This window comes from Xiphias gladius, unplaced genomic scaffold (assembly GCF_016859285.1).
Source record: "Xiphias gladius isolate SHS-SW01 ecotype Sanya breed wild unplaced genomic scaffold, ASM1685928v1 HiC_scaffold_1361, whole genome shotgun sequence".
Classification (NCBI taxonomy): Eukaryota; Metazoa; Chordata; class Actinopteri; order Istiophoriformes; family Xiphiidae; genus Xiphias; species Xiphias gladius.
This window is the reverse complement of record NW_024401680.1, coordinates 26,626-44,988: the sequence shown is the minus strand read 5'-3', so window position 1 is coordinate 44,988 and position 18,363 is coordinate 26,626. Positions and strand designations below refer to the sequence as shown.

Below are 18,363 nucleotides of genomic sequence, written 5' to 3'. Positions count from 1 at the left end.
ACAGACACACACACACACACAGGAACAGTTTAATCAGGTGGATTGAACACCACTGTGTAAGCTTTTATGTCCAATGAAAATGTATAAAACAAGTTAAAAAGAAAAAAATATGATCTTGTTTGAAATCAAATTACTTTATCCATCACCTCTTCTCACCATCCATTCATATCCAGTTATAATCACATTTTCTTTGGGTCAGTAAATAAATCAAGAGGGCCAACTTGGTACGATTAATGACAAGAGGCTTGTACATGACCTTTGACCTCAGTCTCACACTGAATCACACTTATATCAACTACACACAATCAAACACACACACACACACACACCATACACACAATCACACAACACACACACACACACACGTACACAGAAAATTTCATGAAGTGGTTTAAACCTGTATCAAAACAAGTTGAATATCAAAACACTGATCTTGGTGGAGAATCAAATAATTTTCTTCATCACAGCTTCTCTCCATCCATTCACATCCAGTTTTAGTCACATGTTCTTATCTGACTGAAATAGTAAATAAATCAAGAGGAGCCAACCTGAGACAGTGAATGACAAAAGGCCTTGGATGATGACCTTTGACCTCAGCTGCACACTGGATCACAGCTATCTCAACTATAGGCTGTGAGAGAGAAGACAATATGACGACACAGATCAGCATCAAGAAACCTTCATGATCAAAAAGCGACACAAACAAAACCAAGCGTCTGTCAGATCTCACAAAACATTGTCTTAAATATGTGAACTAATAGTAGCTGAGGAAAAAGCTCAGCATCAACTGAGAAATCAGAAAAGCATAAAAAGACATAAGCGACTGACTGGATATAACTATGTCTACATGTATAAATAACTATAAGTGTAATAACTGCCAAAGCATATGCAGCAACACATTCCCCTGACATACAACTCAAAACCCAACAAATACATTTAGACTGAAAAGTTAAGTCTTGACCTTGAAACAGCTGTTGACAAAATCTCTCCAGTCTCTCTCCGTTCTGGTATCCATTGTGGAACTTTCAGTTCATTTCACATGATCTTCCTCAGCAGAAGCCAGGAGTTGTCGGTTGTCAGTGAAATGCAATGTTCCCATTCCTCCGATTGTTTCTGGGACTGCTACCACTCGAGCATCAAGGGATTCCAGATCGTTTTCCGAGCAGTGGATCAAGAGTCTGACTTCCTCTGACCATCAGTGGAGTCAGGCTGAAGATGCAGCAGTTTACTACTGTCAGAGTTTTCCACGTTATCAACAGTCAATATGTATTGTTGACACAGTGAAAAAAGCGTTGTACAAAACCTCTCCTCAGTCAGACTGAAGAGAAACTGAACTTGCTGCCACAGCTGGGAAGCTACTGCAGAGAACTGATACAGTTCACTGAGGACACACACACACATACACACACACACACACACACAGAAATTGTGTATGTGAAAAAACCTATACTTTAGTAACCTATACCAAAAGTACAGTAAATTTTGAAGTAAATTAATCAATTAGCATTGGAGCATAGAGGCTCTATAATAAAGGACATGCAAAGCTATGAAATGGGGAATATTAATGTTGACAGAAATATTTACTTAAATAAAGGAACAACATTGATCGATATAAATATACACAAATACACACATACTGCTGCAGCAGAAGCACGACCATAAAAAGCACATAAAGATAGATAAATCTCTCTGCACAATAAAGACCCTCTATGCAGGTACATGAGGACAGACGAACTTGTAGTAAGACAGCGATCGGTAACAGCAGATATCAAGGCGAGAGTATGCGCGCAACCAGGACAGACGGAGGACAGCAAGAAGCAATAGATTTTCCAGTGCTGACAGAGACACGCTAATTAGCGATTTGTTAAAATGAGCTCCAGATAAATACTATGAGTCCAGTGCTCTTATATTTACTGTGACAGATTGAAACTCTTGTTCAGCTGTAACAGAGACTTCAGACTGACCGAAAGGTTTTATTTCTCACTGAGATAATACAGTCCACTCTTGCTACAGCTTTTAAAAACTATAAACTGATATATAGTTGTTCTTATGTTGAGGACCGTCTGAGCAGAGGAGAAAGCCAAACAGCGTGTAATCTTGTACATAAGACAGACACCACTACATATTTGATCAAGTTCCCCAACCCAGCAATCTATAATTCTTCAGTGTTTGACCATGATGAAAATGTACTGATTTCTTGTCAAGGGTTTTAAGATTTTGTTTCTTCAAGCACTGCAAACTTTTGAGAGTAGTGCTGCGATCCTGAAGACTAAGCTGTAGAAGACAGTTATTAATATGGAAAATAACCACTGAAGGCATGTTCATGATAGCTGCCTCTGTTGACATGTAATGTTGAATTCATCAGAAAATTGCCAAAACATGAAACTACCTCAAAATCTAGTTTGAAAAAAACTCAAGACCAATTTGGAGGTTGGGGGTATTTCTCCCATGTCAGGTCAGTCACTGTTCATTAGAACACTGACATGGAATGTCAAATAAAATCCACCTTGGATAGATGTTGAAAATAATTTGGTTTGTTGGAGCATAAATCCCGTTAAAAGCGATCTGTGCTGGGGTCAACATACCATCCTGACATCAATAAGGTGGAGATCTCTCATGATATGTTGAGGACAGCTACAGTTCACTGACTCTGTGTGTTAGCATATGTGTCCTGCCTCTCTGGTCCCCCAGACATCAAGATGTCACATGTTCTCACCGTCTATTCTACATCCGAAGTTATAATCACATGTTCTTATCAGATTTTTCCTAATTAATCAGAAGAGGAGCCAACCTGTTAAAAAGATAAATGGCTTGTTCATGACCTTGATACGCATATAGTCTGTGAGAGCAGTGTAACAGACCAGCACCTGGTTTAGGATACCACAGGAAAACAGAGGCACTGTTGAGCTTTACTGACACAGTTTTTCAGGCGTGACCGAATTAAACATTGTTATCATCATTAATTAATAAAGTCATGAGCTAATGTGACCACATTCTTGGTGTCTCTCACTGAGACAGACTCTGTCTTTGTAAATTAAATAGATCTCCCTGTCATCATTCCAGAGAAAAACATATGACAACAGTTATTCTATTTAATAATTTACATGGACATTACTTATTTGATAAAATGGTGTTTACTGATTTTGAACCTTATAAACTCTTTCATTAAGTTCTTTGTTGAATCCGTCTTCGAATCGAATATACCTGCAGAATAATCTCAGATGGAAGACATCGTATATCACTTGATGCTGATGATATCACTGCTTTACATTTCTCATCCTGAAAAGACCCTTTTCAAGTTTTCATGAAACTACCTCAAAATCTAGTTTAGAAAAAAACTCAAGACCAATTTGGAGGTTGGGGTATTTTCTCCCATGTCAGGTCAGTCACTGTTCATTAGAACACTGACATGGAATGTCAAATAAAAATCCACCTTGGATAGATGTTGAAAATAATTTGGTTTGTTGGAGCATAAATCGTTAGCGATCTGTGCTGGGGTCAACACCATCCTGACATCAGGTGGAGATCTCATGATATGTTGAGGACAGCTACAGTTCACTGACTCTGTGTGTTCATATGTGTCCTGCCTCTCTGGTCCCAGACATCAAAGATGTCACATGTTCTCACCGTCTATTCACATCCAGTTATAATCACATGTTCTTATCAGATTTTCCTAATTAATCAAGAGGCCAACCTGTTAAAGATAAATGGCTTGTTCATGACCTTGATCGCATATAGTCTCTGCTTGTGAGAGCAGTGTGAGACCAGCACCTGGTTTAGGATACCACAGGAAAACAGAGGCACTGTTGAGCTTTACTGACACAGTTTTCAGGCGTGACCCGAATTAAACATTGTTATCATCATTAATTAATAAAGTCATGAGCTAATGTGACCACATTCTTGGTGTCTCTCACTGAGACAGACTCTGTCTTTGTAAATTAAATAGATCTCCTGTCATCATTCCAGAAAAACATATGACAACAGTTATTCTATTTAACCAATTTACATGGACATTACTTATTTGATAAAATGGTGTTTTGATTTTGAACCTTATAAACTCTTTCATTAAGTTCTTTGTTGAATCCGTCTTGAATCGAATATACCTGCAGAATAATCTCCAGATGGAAGACATCGTATATCACTTGATGCTGATGATATCCTGCTTTACATTTCTCATCCTGGGGAGCCCTTTTCAAGTTTTCATCAGTCTGGTTCCTCCAACAAAAGTCCACCACAGTGATACAAGCTCATTCAGCCGTCTTACAAAACCTCTCATTGTAGAGACACGGTTCTCTGGCTCTGAAACATACAAATTCACCCCAAAAATATGTAAATTTATCATATTTGTGAGGTAAAAGATCAGACTGTCAGAATTTCTTCATAAATACACACAAAAGTATTAACTTTTAATTTTAAATATCTCAGCATTAATCATTTTCTGTCAAAATAAAAATAAAGACATAAAATTGATTTCTTCAGTGACAAATGACTTTGTTGAAATTTCAGTCTGAGGGGACATTGATTTATTTGATAGTGAAATTATTGGGAGTTTTTGTGACAAACGGCATTTTGAAGAACATTTCTCCACTTTAATTTGAGCAAGTTCACAAAAGTGAGCATTAACACATTTCTAATTAATGTGCTGAAATTGTGACTGATCCATAAAGAAAGGAAAGACAAGTTGTAAAGTTGGAATCATTTTTCCAGATGTCTGAGTTGATAAACAAAGCTCTTTCTATCTTTAGCAGAATTAATTTGTTATTTGTTATTATATCTGTCATTTCACAATCAGAGTAGCTATTTCTGATGTATAAATTATACGTTAATGGGAGAACATCTGTACTTCTTTCTAAACGTGGATTTGGGGACTTTTGCATTACTCACCTGCATTCTGTACTGTCTGTAAAAATAAGCCTAGACTTGGTAAGACAATGAAAATTGTTGAAATTCTCCCATTACAAATTCACACCAGCCTTTGAAGCTGTTTGGTGGAAATCAAATGAAGTTTTCTATTCTAAATTTTTACCTTTAATGCCCTTTTATATCTTCGATAATTTGAATAGCCAACTTTCTCAGTACTGAGGGAAACACCTCACGATATGTTGAGACAGCTTCACAGTTCACGCACCTGATGACTCTGTGTGTTTGCATATGTGTCCTGCCTCTCTGAACCCAGGCGTCAAGAAGGCCAGTGTTGATCAGTGGCTGTCCGTCGTACAAAACCTCTCACCTCTCTGACTTTTGACACAAACTACCTCAAAAAACGCATTCTCAGTTTCCCGAGTTTATGTAATAACTGGTTTAAGTTTAAAATTAGTTGACAGATTAGTGACAAATTATTATTATTATTATAGATCATATCACATATAATAATGATGATGTCTCTTAGTGAATTAGTGGGGAATTTACAAAAAGTATCCTCCAAGAAAGCTTTTCAATCAAACTCAAGTCAAAACTGATAACTAACTACTAAAGTTATGAGAATTCATCTTATTCTCACGAATATTATTTTTTAAAAGATTAAAGACATTTTTTTAACAGCACTTCAAAATATATGTGAAAACAAATTGCTTAATGAAAGTTTTTTGAAGAGACCACGTAAAAGAAAAACTACATAAAATAAACACTGACACGTCCTGATCCAACTCTTTTGATCCATTGATAAACAGCATGATCAGAGTGATCCAAGTCCCTGCTGGAGTCAGTCAGAGCATTTCCATAGAGAGCCACTTTGCATCAGCAGCACCATGCTCCAGTGCTCTGGGAGAGTTTATAGTCCTGAGAGTTGAAGACTGGATGACTGACAGCTGTCCTTCATGACAACAGAAGCCACGGAAATCCTCCTCATCAAGAAGATGACGCTGACCTCCGTCCTCATCTGGACTCTCCTCTGCTGCTGTTTCACAGGTAAGGTCCAGAGAATCAAACTCGTCTCCTCTATCAACGTCCGTCCCTCTGAAATCAAGCCGACAAAACCGTGACGCTGCTTCATGTTTCTGTCTCTGTGTCCTCAGAGTCCAGAGGCCAGGTCACAGTGACTCAGCCTGGAGCAGTGAGCTCTGCTCTGGGAGGCTCCGTCGCCATCAAATGTAGGACCAGTCAGGATGTTTATGTCGCTAGCAACTACCAACGTTTAGCCTGGTACCAACAGAGAGATGGAGAAACTATTAAACTACTTATTTACTTTGCTACCACTCGAGCATCAGGGATTCCAGGTCGTTTTACAGGCAGTGGATCAAAGTCTGACTTCACTCTGACCATCAGTGGAGTCCAGGCTGAAGATGCAGCAGTTTACTACTGTCAGAGTTATCACTGGCTAAACAGCAAAGATGTGTTGACACAGTGAAAAAGCGTCGTACATAAACCTCCCTCAGTCAGACTGAAGAGAAACTGAACTGGATGCTGCAGCTGGAAGCTACTGCAGAGACTGATACAGTTGACTGAGGACACACACACACACACACACACACACACACACACACACACACACACACACACACACACACACACACACACACACACACACACACACACACACACACACACACACACACACACACACAGAGGTTAATCAAGTGGATTGAACACCACTGTTGCTTTTATGTCCAATGAAAACGTATAAAACAAGTTAAAAGAAAAAATATGATCTTGTTTGAAATCAAATTACTTTATCCATCACATTTCATATCCAGTTATAATCACGTTGTCATTGGGTCAGTAAATAAATCAAGAGGAGCCAACTTGGTACAGTTAATGACAAGAGGCTTGTTCATGACCTTTGACCTCAGTCTTACTTATCTCAACTCCACACACAAACACACACACACACACACACACAATCACACACACACACAATTGATTGGTTAGATAACTTTCGTTCTTCTCTATCTGTAGACAACAAATGAACTTATCATCAGATTCTTTAGAAAAGAAATGTTCTTTATCTCCATTAGCATTTTTCAATGAACCCTTGTTCTTCATTCTTGGCAGTAAGTGATCAAGCAACGCTTCACGTGTAGCGTTCTTTCAGGTCAGACTACACCTTTGGTTTTTAATAGAATAATAGCAGTGCACATTAAATTCAGACGCAGTAGAAGAATTTACAAACTGAATAAAAGTCCCTCTAAAGATGTTGGTCTTCAGCTGCTTTTTACCACAGTTTCCTCAGATCTTTTGTCCAAAGAGTTCCAACGTTTTAAAGGTACAAACTCAAAGGCAAAGTGACCTTTACCTTTGAAGCCTGATGTGATGCGAAACCAAAAAGCTGTGATCGTAGCGGAGCAGGACAGAAAGGACAGACGTCCTTTCACACCACCTCCTACCTGCTTTAGGATACCCCAGCTAAACAGGACACTGTGAGGCTGCACTGACACAGCTATCAGATATGATGTCAACATGATCCCTAAAAAACAACATCACCTAATGCTAGAGAACACTAGTGACTGGACGGTGAGATAAACCCGGTCCCTGGGGATTTAATAGGTCAATGAAGAAACCGTTAACATGGCAACCTACGACAGCAGTTATTCTTGTGATCACATGTATGGAAACCAGTCATTTGATGAACACGTCTTTCTTTTTCTACATACACAGACTGTGTTGTCATTTCTTTCACTGAGCCTCTTGGCAAATAAACACTCTGTCATTTAAATGTTCCTGGTGTTAAATCTCACTCACAGTCACGGTTTATCACTTGATGCTGACGATGTCCGCTTTTCATTTCTAATCAATATCTAAGATTTTCCCAGTCGTTAAAGTGTGAAGAAGTGCATTAAAAAGGTTCATTTCTTCATATTGTGGCTTCATGTGTTGTTCTAACCAATGTTCCTGCTATGAAATACATGGCAAAAGAAAGAGGGCGTAACACGTGTCAGTCATAAGAATGGAAACCACACGGAAACCAGTATTTGAAGAAATATTTATTGTCTAGAACTATTAAAACCATCATCAATACAACAAGCAAGAGCACATTAATGTAGAGATGTATAATGAGAGAGAGAGAGGGAGAGGAGAGGGAGAGAGAGAGGGCGAGAGTGTTTCAGAGAGAGAGCAGTTGCAGAGTAAAACCAGTAGCAGGGTCCAAGTGAGTCAGGTCAGAACAGGGAACACTGGTCTCTCGTCAGTGTCTCTGAGACCAGAGTCTGGGAGCCCTGGGTGGCCTCACAGGTCACAGAGCCCACCTTCTTCCACTGGTCTGCAGGGAGCCTCAGGGTGCTGCTCCAGCTGTAGCGGCCGTCCTTCTCCAGCACCCCGGGGCTGCTGCTCTCCTCCCAGCTGCTGCTGCTGCTGCTGCTGCCGTCCACCTTCCAGGCCAGACTCCAGTCTGAGGGGAAGCCCTTGTTGGCCAGGCACATGAGCGTGGCCTTCCCCTGCTTCAGCTCCACGCTGGAGGGGGCAGCAGTCAGGGTGGGACGGGCATCACCTAGGAGGCGCCAATCAGCTTATTAGACAGGGGCCACACAGCTGTCAATCAAACACCAGACACTGGGACACCTTTTCTTTGTGAGAGTTGATTTTTCTCCTTTAAGGAGTTTCTGCCAGATGTTTTTCTGCTCCACCAGTCACTCACTCACACATTGTTTCACTTTCCTTGAAGAAGCCTCTCATGCATATCAGCACAGAGAGAACCATCGTACAGTTTGACCTGAAATACATCAAACTGCACTGGAAACAAAAGGAAACATTTAAAATATTTTATCAAACATTAGGACCAATCTTTAGTTTGCATTACTTTAGTTTTCAGGGGAAACATTTAAAAATACATAAAATAATCCGACAACCGTCAAATGCGCTTCATGTGGAATTCAATCATCGTTTAGCAAACGAGAAACGGATTTCAAACTGCACTGGAAACAATGTATAACACAATAAAGGGATTACAGATTTTCTAACCTTTTCAAATCCCCATCTTCGTCCTCATTCTCTTCTATTTCATCTGAATGAAGTGAATCTTAATTCAACTTAAAATTAGTCATCGATGAGGTTTGAAAAACAAAAATGATTCTTAGAAAATATATTTAAAAGAGAACTGAAGTTGTATCTTCTCTACAGCTCAGCTTAAACTTCAGCATGACAGGAATGTGTAAAGAAAAGTTGAGTAAAGCTGCTTTGAGTTCACCTCCATGATGACGGAGGAGAAATCCCAACATAAACACTAAAACCTTACAAGAACATTTTATCTGCTGCAAACATTTAAACAATGGATTTACAACGTTACCTTACATTATTGTATTTAGTGTTTGTGCAGAAACTTACTTCCAACATCCAGTCTGGTTCCTCCACCAAAAGTCCACCACAGTGATACAAACTCATTGAGCCGTCGTACAGAAACCTCTCACTGTAGAGACACGGCTCTCTGGCTCTGTCAGACTGAACTAAACCTACCAACCCTCAATATTCAACTTCACATATATATGTGGAAATAACGATTTCTCCTCTGAATCAATCCTTTATATTCATTACAGTTAGTTTTCAAATCCTTGTTGCTAAAGCAAAGATCTTTATCTTCATGCAAAATACTTCTTCAAAAATTACACATTAACACTGAAAGGAGACTATTTTTCCTGGCATGTTAAATATGAACGAAATAAATATAGAAATAGTTCCTGAAATAAAGCAGTTGTTAAACATTTGACTTACTTCCAACATCCAGTCTGGTTCCTCCACCAAACGTGTACCACAGTGATACAAACTCATTGAGCCGTCGTACAAAAACCTCTCACTGTAGAGAGACACGGCTCTCTGGCTCTGAAACAAACAAACTCTCCAAACTGAGTCTGTTTTTAAAACTTTTTCAAATGGTTTTAAACAATAACACAGTAACACAATTTTTATAAAATGTCATTTTTCATCATTATGTTATTTTTAAAGAAAGATAAAGCTTTTGTAGTTAAACAATTAAATGTCAGAAAAGACATTATGAAAAATCAAAAAAAATAAAACCAAACTTCATGAGAACAAGTATTACCCCATCTTGATCAATACCCCGATCAACTGATTGATCCATTGATAAACAGCATGATCAGAGTGATCCAAGTCCCTGCTGGAGTCAGTCAGAGCATTTCCATAGAGAGCCACTTTGCATCAGCAGCACCATGCTCCAGTGCTCTGGGAGAGTTTATAGTCCTGAGAGTTGAAGACTGGATGACTGACAGCTGTCCTTCATGACAACAGAAGCCACAGAAATCCTCCTCATCAAGAAGATGACGCTGACCTCCGTCCTCATCTGGACTCTCCTCTGCTGCTGCTTCACAGGTAAAGTCCCGAGAATCAAACTCCTCTCCTCTATCAACGTCCGTCCCTCTGAAATCAAGCCGACAAAACCGTGACGCTGCTTCATGTTTCTGTCTCTGTGTCCTCAGAGTCCAGAGGCCAGGTCACAGTGACTCAGCCTGGAGCAGTGAGGTCTGCTCTGGGAGGCTCCGTCGCCATCAAATGTAGGACCAGTCAGGATGTTTATGTGGCTAGCAACTATTTAGCCTGGTACCAACAGAGAGACGGAGAAACTCTAAACTACTTATTTACGCTGCTACCACTCGAGCATCAGGGATTCCAGGTCGTTTTACAGGCAGTGGATCAAACTCTGACTTCACTCTGACCATCAGTGGAGTCCAGGCTGAAGATGCAGCAGTTTACTACTGTCAGAGTTTTCACTATCCCAACAGCAAAGCTGTGTTGACACAGTGAAAAAGTGTCGTACAAAAACCTCCCTCAGTCAGACTGAAGAGAAACTGAACTGGCTGCTGCAGCTGGAAGCTACTGCAGAGACTGATACAGTTGACTGAGGACACACACACACACACACACACACACACACACACACACACACACACACACACACAGAGTTTAATCAAGTGGATTGAACACCACTGTTACTTTTATGTCCAATGAAAATGTATAAAACAAGTTAAAAGAAAAAATATGATCTTGTTTGAAATCAAATTACTTTATCCATCACATTTTCTCACCATCCATTCATATCCAGTTACAATCACATTTTCTTTGGGTCAGTAAATAAATCAAGAGGAGCCAACTTGGTACAGTTAATGACAAGAGGCTTGTACATGACCTGTGACCTCAGTCTCACACTGAATCACACTTATATTAACTACACACACACACACACACACACACACACCACACACACACACACACACACACACACACACACAGAAAATTTCATGAAGTGGTTTAAAACAAGTTGAATATCAAAACACTGATCTTGGTGGAAATCAAATAACTTTCTTCATCACAGCTTCTCTCCATCCATTCACATCCAGTTATAGTCACATGTTCTTATCTGACTTGTAAATAAATCAAGAGGAGCCAACCTGAGACAGTGAATGACAAAAGGCCTTGTGATGACCTTTGACCTCAGCTGCACACTGGATCACAGCTATCTCAACTATAGGCTGTGAGAAGAAAATATGACGACACAGATCAGCATCAGAAACCTTCATGATCAAAGACGACACAAACAAAACCCAAACGTCTGTCAGATCTCACAAAACATTGTCTTAAATATGTGAACTAATAGTATCTGAGGAAAAGCTCAGCATCAACTGAAATCAGAAAAAGGCAAAAGACATAAGCGACTGACTGGATATAACTATGTCTACATGTATATATAACTATAAGTGTATAAACTGCCAAAGCATATGCAGCAACACATTCTCTCTGACATGCAACTCAAAAACCCAACAAATACATTTAGACTGAAAGTTAAGTCTTGACCTTGGAAACAGCTGTTGACAAAATCTCTCCAGCCTCTCTCCGTTCAGTATCATCACATCAGGAGTTTATCACTGTCAGCATGATTCTAGCCTCCCGTCCACATACTGGTACAGCGTCGTACAAAAACCTCCCTCAGCTGGACAGGAAGTGATCTGACTCAACAGCTGCACAAAAACTAAAACCCACAGACATTTGAACAATAATACACTGTATAAGAAACAAAAGTACAACAAAAGTATGATACAGTCATAGAAATAATACATTTCATAACGTAAGTACATTAGTTGATAGTTTTCTTTAGACAAGTTTTGAAACTTTGCATTTAAAGTCAAATGACTGTCTTTTGTATTGAGATCAATTTTCCAAAAAAGAAGACGGGGAAACACAGAATATTTCTCAGGGTCTTGAAAAATTCTTTAAAAGCAATTCAACCATCATACTGGGTGTTTCATCAAATGAACAAATTCCAAATCAAACCACAGCAATAATAATTAAATCGTAAAACCATCAAGTTACAAGTTTTAAAGTCATATTTCAATGACACTCTCTACACTAAACCCCTTTTTAATAAAACAAAAAACAGAACAAATCACACTTCTGTAGTTTGATTGACAGGATTATTCATATTGGGTTGGTGCAAATAAAAGCCTTACGAAATAGGATTACTTATTTACCTCAGGGTCGAGGAATGTCTCGATGATTTTCCACGAAATGGTCCCATCACGTGTTAGAACACCCAAAATATAAGCAAAGAAAACCGTACATCTGTTAAAAACGGAGGTAACAGATAATGACGTCTCTTCTCTGCAGATAGGAGCCTTTAAGATATAACAACATATCAGAACGTTTTTTATTCTTAAACAATGACTCATTAGTGGTTTTCTTTTGGTGGTTTTAAACAAATAGGAAAAACTGACAATGAGACTGAGATGTATACATGTGAGATAGGAACCATGTGATATCATGTTATGCTAATCCACAAAACTCTGTTCAGTATTTAATGTAAACAATATTTTGAAATGAGTTCATAAAAATGGCCCTCTTCATCCTTCCATTCACACCTCACTTCCACCTGTTTCAGGAAACCGCTGCTCAACACAGACACTGTCAGATTAGACTCCAACAGTTAGTGGATAAGTGGAAGTACATGATGTAATCCCATAGTTCATTAAGAAAACTATCAGCAGTAATGACAGAATCGGACTCTAACATGAGTCATAATCCTGGAAATGCAGAAATATGGAATAAAACATCTGTTGTTGGTACAAAATGAACTTGAAGAAGATATTTTTTATTGTCTTCAAGCTTTAACAGCAGCGTTGTTACAATAATGAAAAGATCACAACTTGGAGTTGAACAGGGTTGAATGGGTCTGATAATGGAAAGAGAGAAAGTTTATATCAGGTAAACTAAACTCCCTCCTGTGGATTGCAGCAGAGGAAGCTACTGCTTCTGTTGGTCTTCCTCAGACTGTATGAAACTGGTCTTCAGTTTTTCACTTCTGAGCTCAGTATCCATGGCAACAGGCAGGCATCACTGCCGAACCGTGACAACAGACAGGTTTCAGTACTGAAGGTAGAAAGTTAAAACTAGCACTCTGTTATTCCAGCGTATACACTGATCAGCCACAAGGTTAAAACCGGTAACTGGTTTTGACCTCGTGGCTGATCCGTGCGTTTTAATATTTGCAAGCAAAATGTTCTGGGTTCACAAAATATTAAACATAAGATGCGGATTTTGAGGCTTTTACTGTTTGAGGTATACTAAATATTTGTGTTTCAAACCAAAACCTCATAAGTGATGGTTTGTGTTTGTTCTCTCTGTCTGAGTGGGAGTCATCACTGACCAGCTGGATTTCATTATGGAAACATTCAAATGAATATTGTCAACCTTTGAACTACTGTTTGAAATTCTCATGATAAGAATGTGGACTGGTTTAATAAACTTTATTCTGGGAGAGAGATCAAGAAACACATGAACACTGACCCAAAAGATACAGGCAGCTCTTCAGCCAGAATATTACAACTGAAATTAAAATAAAAGTCCTTTAAACTTAAACGAATCTTAAGTAGAGCATTTCCATAGAGAGCCACTTTGCATCAGCAGCACCATGCTCCAGTGCTCTGGGAGAGTTTATAGTCCTGAGAGTTGAAGACCCGATGACTGACAGCTGTCCTTCATGACAACAGAAGCCACGGAAATCCTCCTCATCAAGAAGATGACTTTGACCTCCCTGCTCATCTGGACTCTCCTCTGCTGCTGCTTCACAGGTAAAGTCCAGAGAATCCAACTCCTCTCCTCTATCAACGTCCGTCCCTCTGAAATCAAGCCGACAAAACCGTGACGCTGCTTCATGTTTCTGTCTCTGTGTCCTCAGAGTCCAGAGGCCAGGTCACAGTGACTCAGCCTGGAGCAGTGAGCTCTGCTGTGGGAGGCTCCGTCGCCATCAAATGTAGGACCAGTCAGGATGTTTATGTCTATAACAACAACCCCCGTTTAGCCTGGTACCAACAGAGAGACGGAGAAACTATTAAACTACTTATTTACGCTGCTACCACTCGAGCATCAGGGATTCCAGGTCGTTTTACAGGCAGTGGATCAAACTCTGACTTCACTCTGACCATCAGTGGAGTCCAGGCTGAAGATGCAGCAGTTTACTACTGTCAGAGTTATCACTGGCTAAACAGTCAGTATGTGTTGACACAGTGAAAAAGCGTCGTACAAAAACCTCCCTCAGTCAGACTGAAGAGAAACTGAACTGGCTGCTGCAGCTGGAAGCTACTGCAGAGACTGATACAGTTCACTGAGGTCACACACACACACACACACACACACACACACACACACACACACACACACAGCATCACACACACACACACACACACACACACACATACACACACACACACACACAGTTTAATCAAGTGGATTGAACACCACTGTTGCTTTTATGTCCAATGAAAATGTATAAAATCAAGTTAAAAGAAAAAATATGCTCTTGATTGAAATCAAATTACTTTATCCATCACATTTTCTCACCATCCATTCATATCCAGTTATAATCACGTTGTCATTGGGTCAGCAAATAAATCAAGACGAGCCAACTTGGTACAGTTAATGACAAGAGGCTTGTTCATGACCTTTGACCTCAGTCTTACTTGTCAAAACTACACACAATCACACACACACACACACACACACACTTGATTGGTTAGATAACTTTCGTTCTTCTCTATCTGTAGACAACAAATGAACTTATCATCAGACTCTTTAGAAAAGAAATGTTCTTTATCCGCATGAGCATTTTTCAATGAACCCTTGTTCTTCATTCTTGGCAGTAAGTGATCAAGCAACGCTTCACGTGTAGCGTTCTTTCAGGTCAGACTACACCTTTGGTTTTTAATAGAATAAAAGCAGTGCACATTAAATTCAGACGCAGTGGAAGAATTTATGAACTGGATAAAAGTCCCTCTAAAGATGTTGGTCTTCAGCTGCCTTTTACCACAGTTTCCTCAGATCTTTTGTCAAAGAGTTCCAACGTTTTAAAGGTACAAACTCAAAGGCAAAGTGACCTTTACCTTTGAAGCTTGATGTGATGCGAAACCAAAAAGCTGTGATCGTAGCGGAGCAGGACAGAAAGGACAGACGTCCTTTCACACCACCTCCTACCTGCTTTAGGATACCCCAGCTAAACAGGACACTGTGAGTCTGCACTGACACAGCTATCAGATGTGATGTCAACATGATCCCTAAAAAACAACATCACCTAATGCTAGAGAACACTAGTGACTGGACGGTGAGATAAACCCGGTCTCTGGGGATTTAATAGGTCAATGAAGAAACAGTTAACATGGCAACCTACGACAGCAGTTATTATTGTGATCACATGTATGGAAACCAGTCATTGGATGAACACGTCTTTCTTTTTTTCTACATACACAGACTGTGTTGTCATTTCTTTCACTGAGCCTCTTGGCAAATAAACACTCTGTCATTTAAATGTTCCTGGTGTTAGAATCTCACTCACAGTCACGGTTTATCACTTGATGCTGACGATGTCCTGCTTTTCATTTCTAATCCAATATCTAAGATTTTCCCAGTCATTAAAGTGTGAAGAAGTGCATTAAAAGGTTCATTTCTTCATATTGTGGCTTCATGTGTTGTTCTAACCAGTGTTCCTGCTATGGAATACATGGCAAAGAAAGAGGGCGTAACACGTGTCAGTCATAAGAATGGAAACCACACGGAAACCAGTATTTGAAGAAATATTTATTGTCTAGAACTATTAAAACCATCATCAATACAACAAGCAAGAGCACATTAATGTAGAGATGTATAATGAGAGAGAGAGAGAGAGAGGAGAGAGAGAGAGGGAGAGTGTTTCAGAGAGAGCAGTTGCAGAGTAAAACCAGTAGCAGGGTCCAAGTGAGTCAGGTCAGAACAGGGAACACTGGTCTCGTCAGTGTCTCTGAGACCAGAGTCTGGGAGCCCTGGGTGGCCTCACAGGTCACAGAGCCCACCTTCTTCCACTGGTCTGCAGGGAGCCTCAGGGTGCTGCTCCAGCTGTAGCGGCCGTCCTTCTCCAGCACCCGGGCTGCTGCTCTCCTCCCAGCTGCTGCTGCTGCTGCTGCTGCTGCCGTCCACCTTCCAGGCCAGACTCCAGTCTGAGGGAAGCCCTTGTTGGCCAGGCACATGGCGTGGCCTTCCCCTGCTTCAGCTCCACGCTGGAGGGGCAGCACGCAGTCAGGGTGGGGACGGGCATCACCTAGGAGGCGCCAATCAGCTTATTAGACAGGGGCCACACAGCTGTCAATGAAACACCAGACACTGGGACACCTTTTCTTTGTGAGAGTTGATTTTCTCCTTTAAGGAGTTTCTGCCAGATGTTTTTTCTGCTCCACCAGTCACTCACTCACACATTGTTTCACTTCCCTTGAAGAAGCCTCTCATGCATATCAGCACAGAGAGAACCATCGTACAGTTTGACCTGAAATACATCAAACTGCACTGGAAACAAAACAAAGGAAACATTTCAAATATTTTATCAAAAATTAGGACCAATCTTTAGTTTGCATTACTTTAGTTTTCAGGGGAAACATTAAAAAATACATAAAATAATCCGACAACCGTCAAATGCGCTTCATGTGGAATTCAATCATCGTTTAGCAAACGAAACGGATTTCAAACTGCACTGGAAACAATGTATAACACAATAAAGGGATTACAGATTTTCTAACCTTTTCAAATCCCAATCTTTGTCCTCATTCTGTTCTATTTCATCTGAATGAAGTGAATCTTAATTCAACTTAATATTAGTCATCGATGAGATTTAAAAAACAAAAATGATTCTTAGAAAATATATTTAAAAAGAGAACTGAAGTTGTATCTTCTCTACAGCTCAACTTAAACTTCAGCATGACAGGAATGTGTAAAGAAAAGTTGAGTAAAGCTGCTCTGAGTTCACCTCCATGATGACGGAGGAGAAATCCCAACATAAACACTAAAACCTTACAAGAACATTTTATCTGCTGCAAACATTTAAACAATGGATTTACAACGTTACCTTACATTATTGTATTTAGTGTTTGTGCAGAAACTTACTTCCAACATCCAGTCTGGTTCCTCCACCAAAAGTCCACCACAGTGATACAAACTCATTGAGCCGTCGTACAAAAACCTCTCACTGTAGAGAGACACGGCTCTCTGGCTCTGTCAGACTGAACTAAACCTACCAACCCTCAATATTCAACTTCACATTTAAATGTGGAAATAACGATTTCTCCTCTGAATCAATCCTTTATATTCATTACAGTTAGTTTTCAAATCCTTGTTGCTAAAGCAAAGATCTTTATCTTCATGCAAAATAATTCTTCAAAAATTACACATTAACACTGAAAGGAGACTATTTTTCCTGGCATGTTGAATATGAACGAAATAAATATAAAAATAGTTCCTGAAATAAAGCAGTTGTTAAACATTTGACTTACTTCCAACATCCAGTCTGGTTCCTCCACCAAACGTGTACCACAGTGATACAAACTCATTGAGCCGTCGTACAAAAACCTCTCACTGTAGAGAGACACGGCTCTCTGGCTCTGAAACAAACAAACTCTCCAAACTGAGTCATTTTTTAAAACTTTGTCAAATGGTTTTAAACCCAACAATAACACAGTAACACAATTTTAAAAAATGTCATTTTTTCGTACGTATGTTATTTTGAAAGAAAGATAAAGCTTTTGTAGCAAAACAATTAAATGTCAGAAAAGACATTATGAAAAATAAAAAAAAATAAAACCAAACTTCATGAAAACAAGTATTACCACATCTTGATCAATTCCCCGATTTACTGATTGATCCATTGATAAACAGCATGATCAGAGTGATCCAAGTCCCTGCTGGAGTCAGTCAGAGCATTTCCATAGAGAGCCACTTTGCATCAGCAGCACCATGCTCCAGTGCTCTGGGAGAGTTTATAGTCCTGAGAGTTGAAGACTGGATGACTGACAGCTGTCCTTCATGACAACAGAAGCCACAGAAATCCTCCTCATCAAGAAGATGACGCTGACCTCCGTCCTCATCTGGACTCTCCTCTGCTGCTGCTTCACAGGTAAAGTCCAGAGAATCCAACTC

The 18,363-nt window shown here is 39.8% G+C and overlaps 1 pseudogene and 3 gene segments (V, D, J or C); 3 read left to right on the top strand and 1 right to left on the bottom strand.

The window, feature by feature from the left end:
* Positions 1–5,855: 5,855 nt before the first annotated feature.
* On the top strand, positions 5,856–6,346 carry LOC120787290. The segment is given in 2 exon segments: positions 5,856–5,907; positions 6,015–6,346. Coding segments are annotated over 2 exon segments (384 nt in total).
* A 1,688-nt stretch (positions 6,347–8,034) lies between these two features.
* On the bottom strand, positions 8,035–9,286 carry LOC120787306 (the record flags this gene model as incomplete). The annotated part of the segment is given in 2 exon segments: positions 8,035–8,422; positions 9,256–9,286. Coding segments are annotated over 2 exon segments (360 nt in total), but the record flags the coding sequence as incomplete, so codon positions are not given.
* A 916-nt stretch (positions 9,287–10,202) lies between these two features.
* LOC120787289 lies at positions 10,203–10,686 on the top strand (annotated as a pseudogene).
* Positions 10,687–13,951: 3,265 nt separating this feature from the next.
* LOC120787288 lies at positions 13,952–14,442 on the top strand. The segment is given in 2 exon segments: positions 13,952–14,003; positions 14,111–14,442. Coding segments are annotated over 2 exon segments (384 nt in total).
* The last annotated feature ends 3,921 nt before the right edge of the window (positions 14,443–18,363 follow it).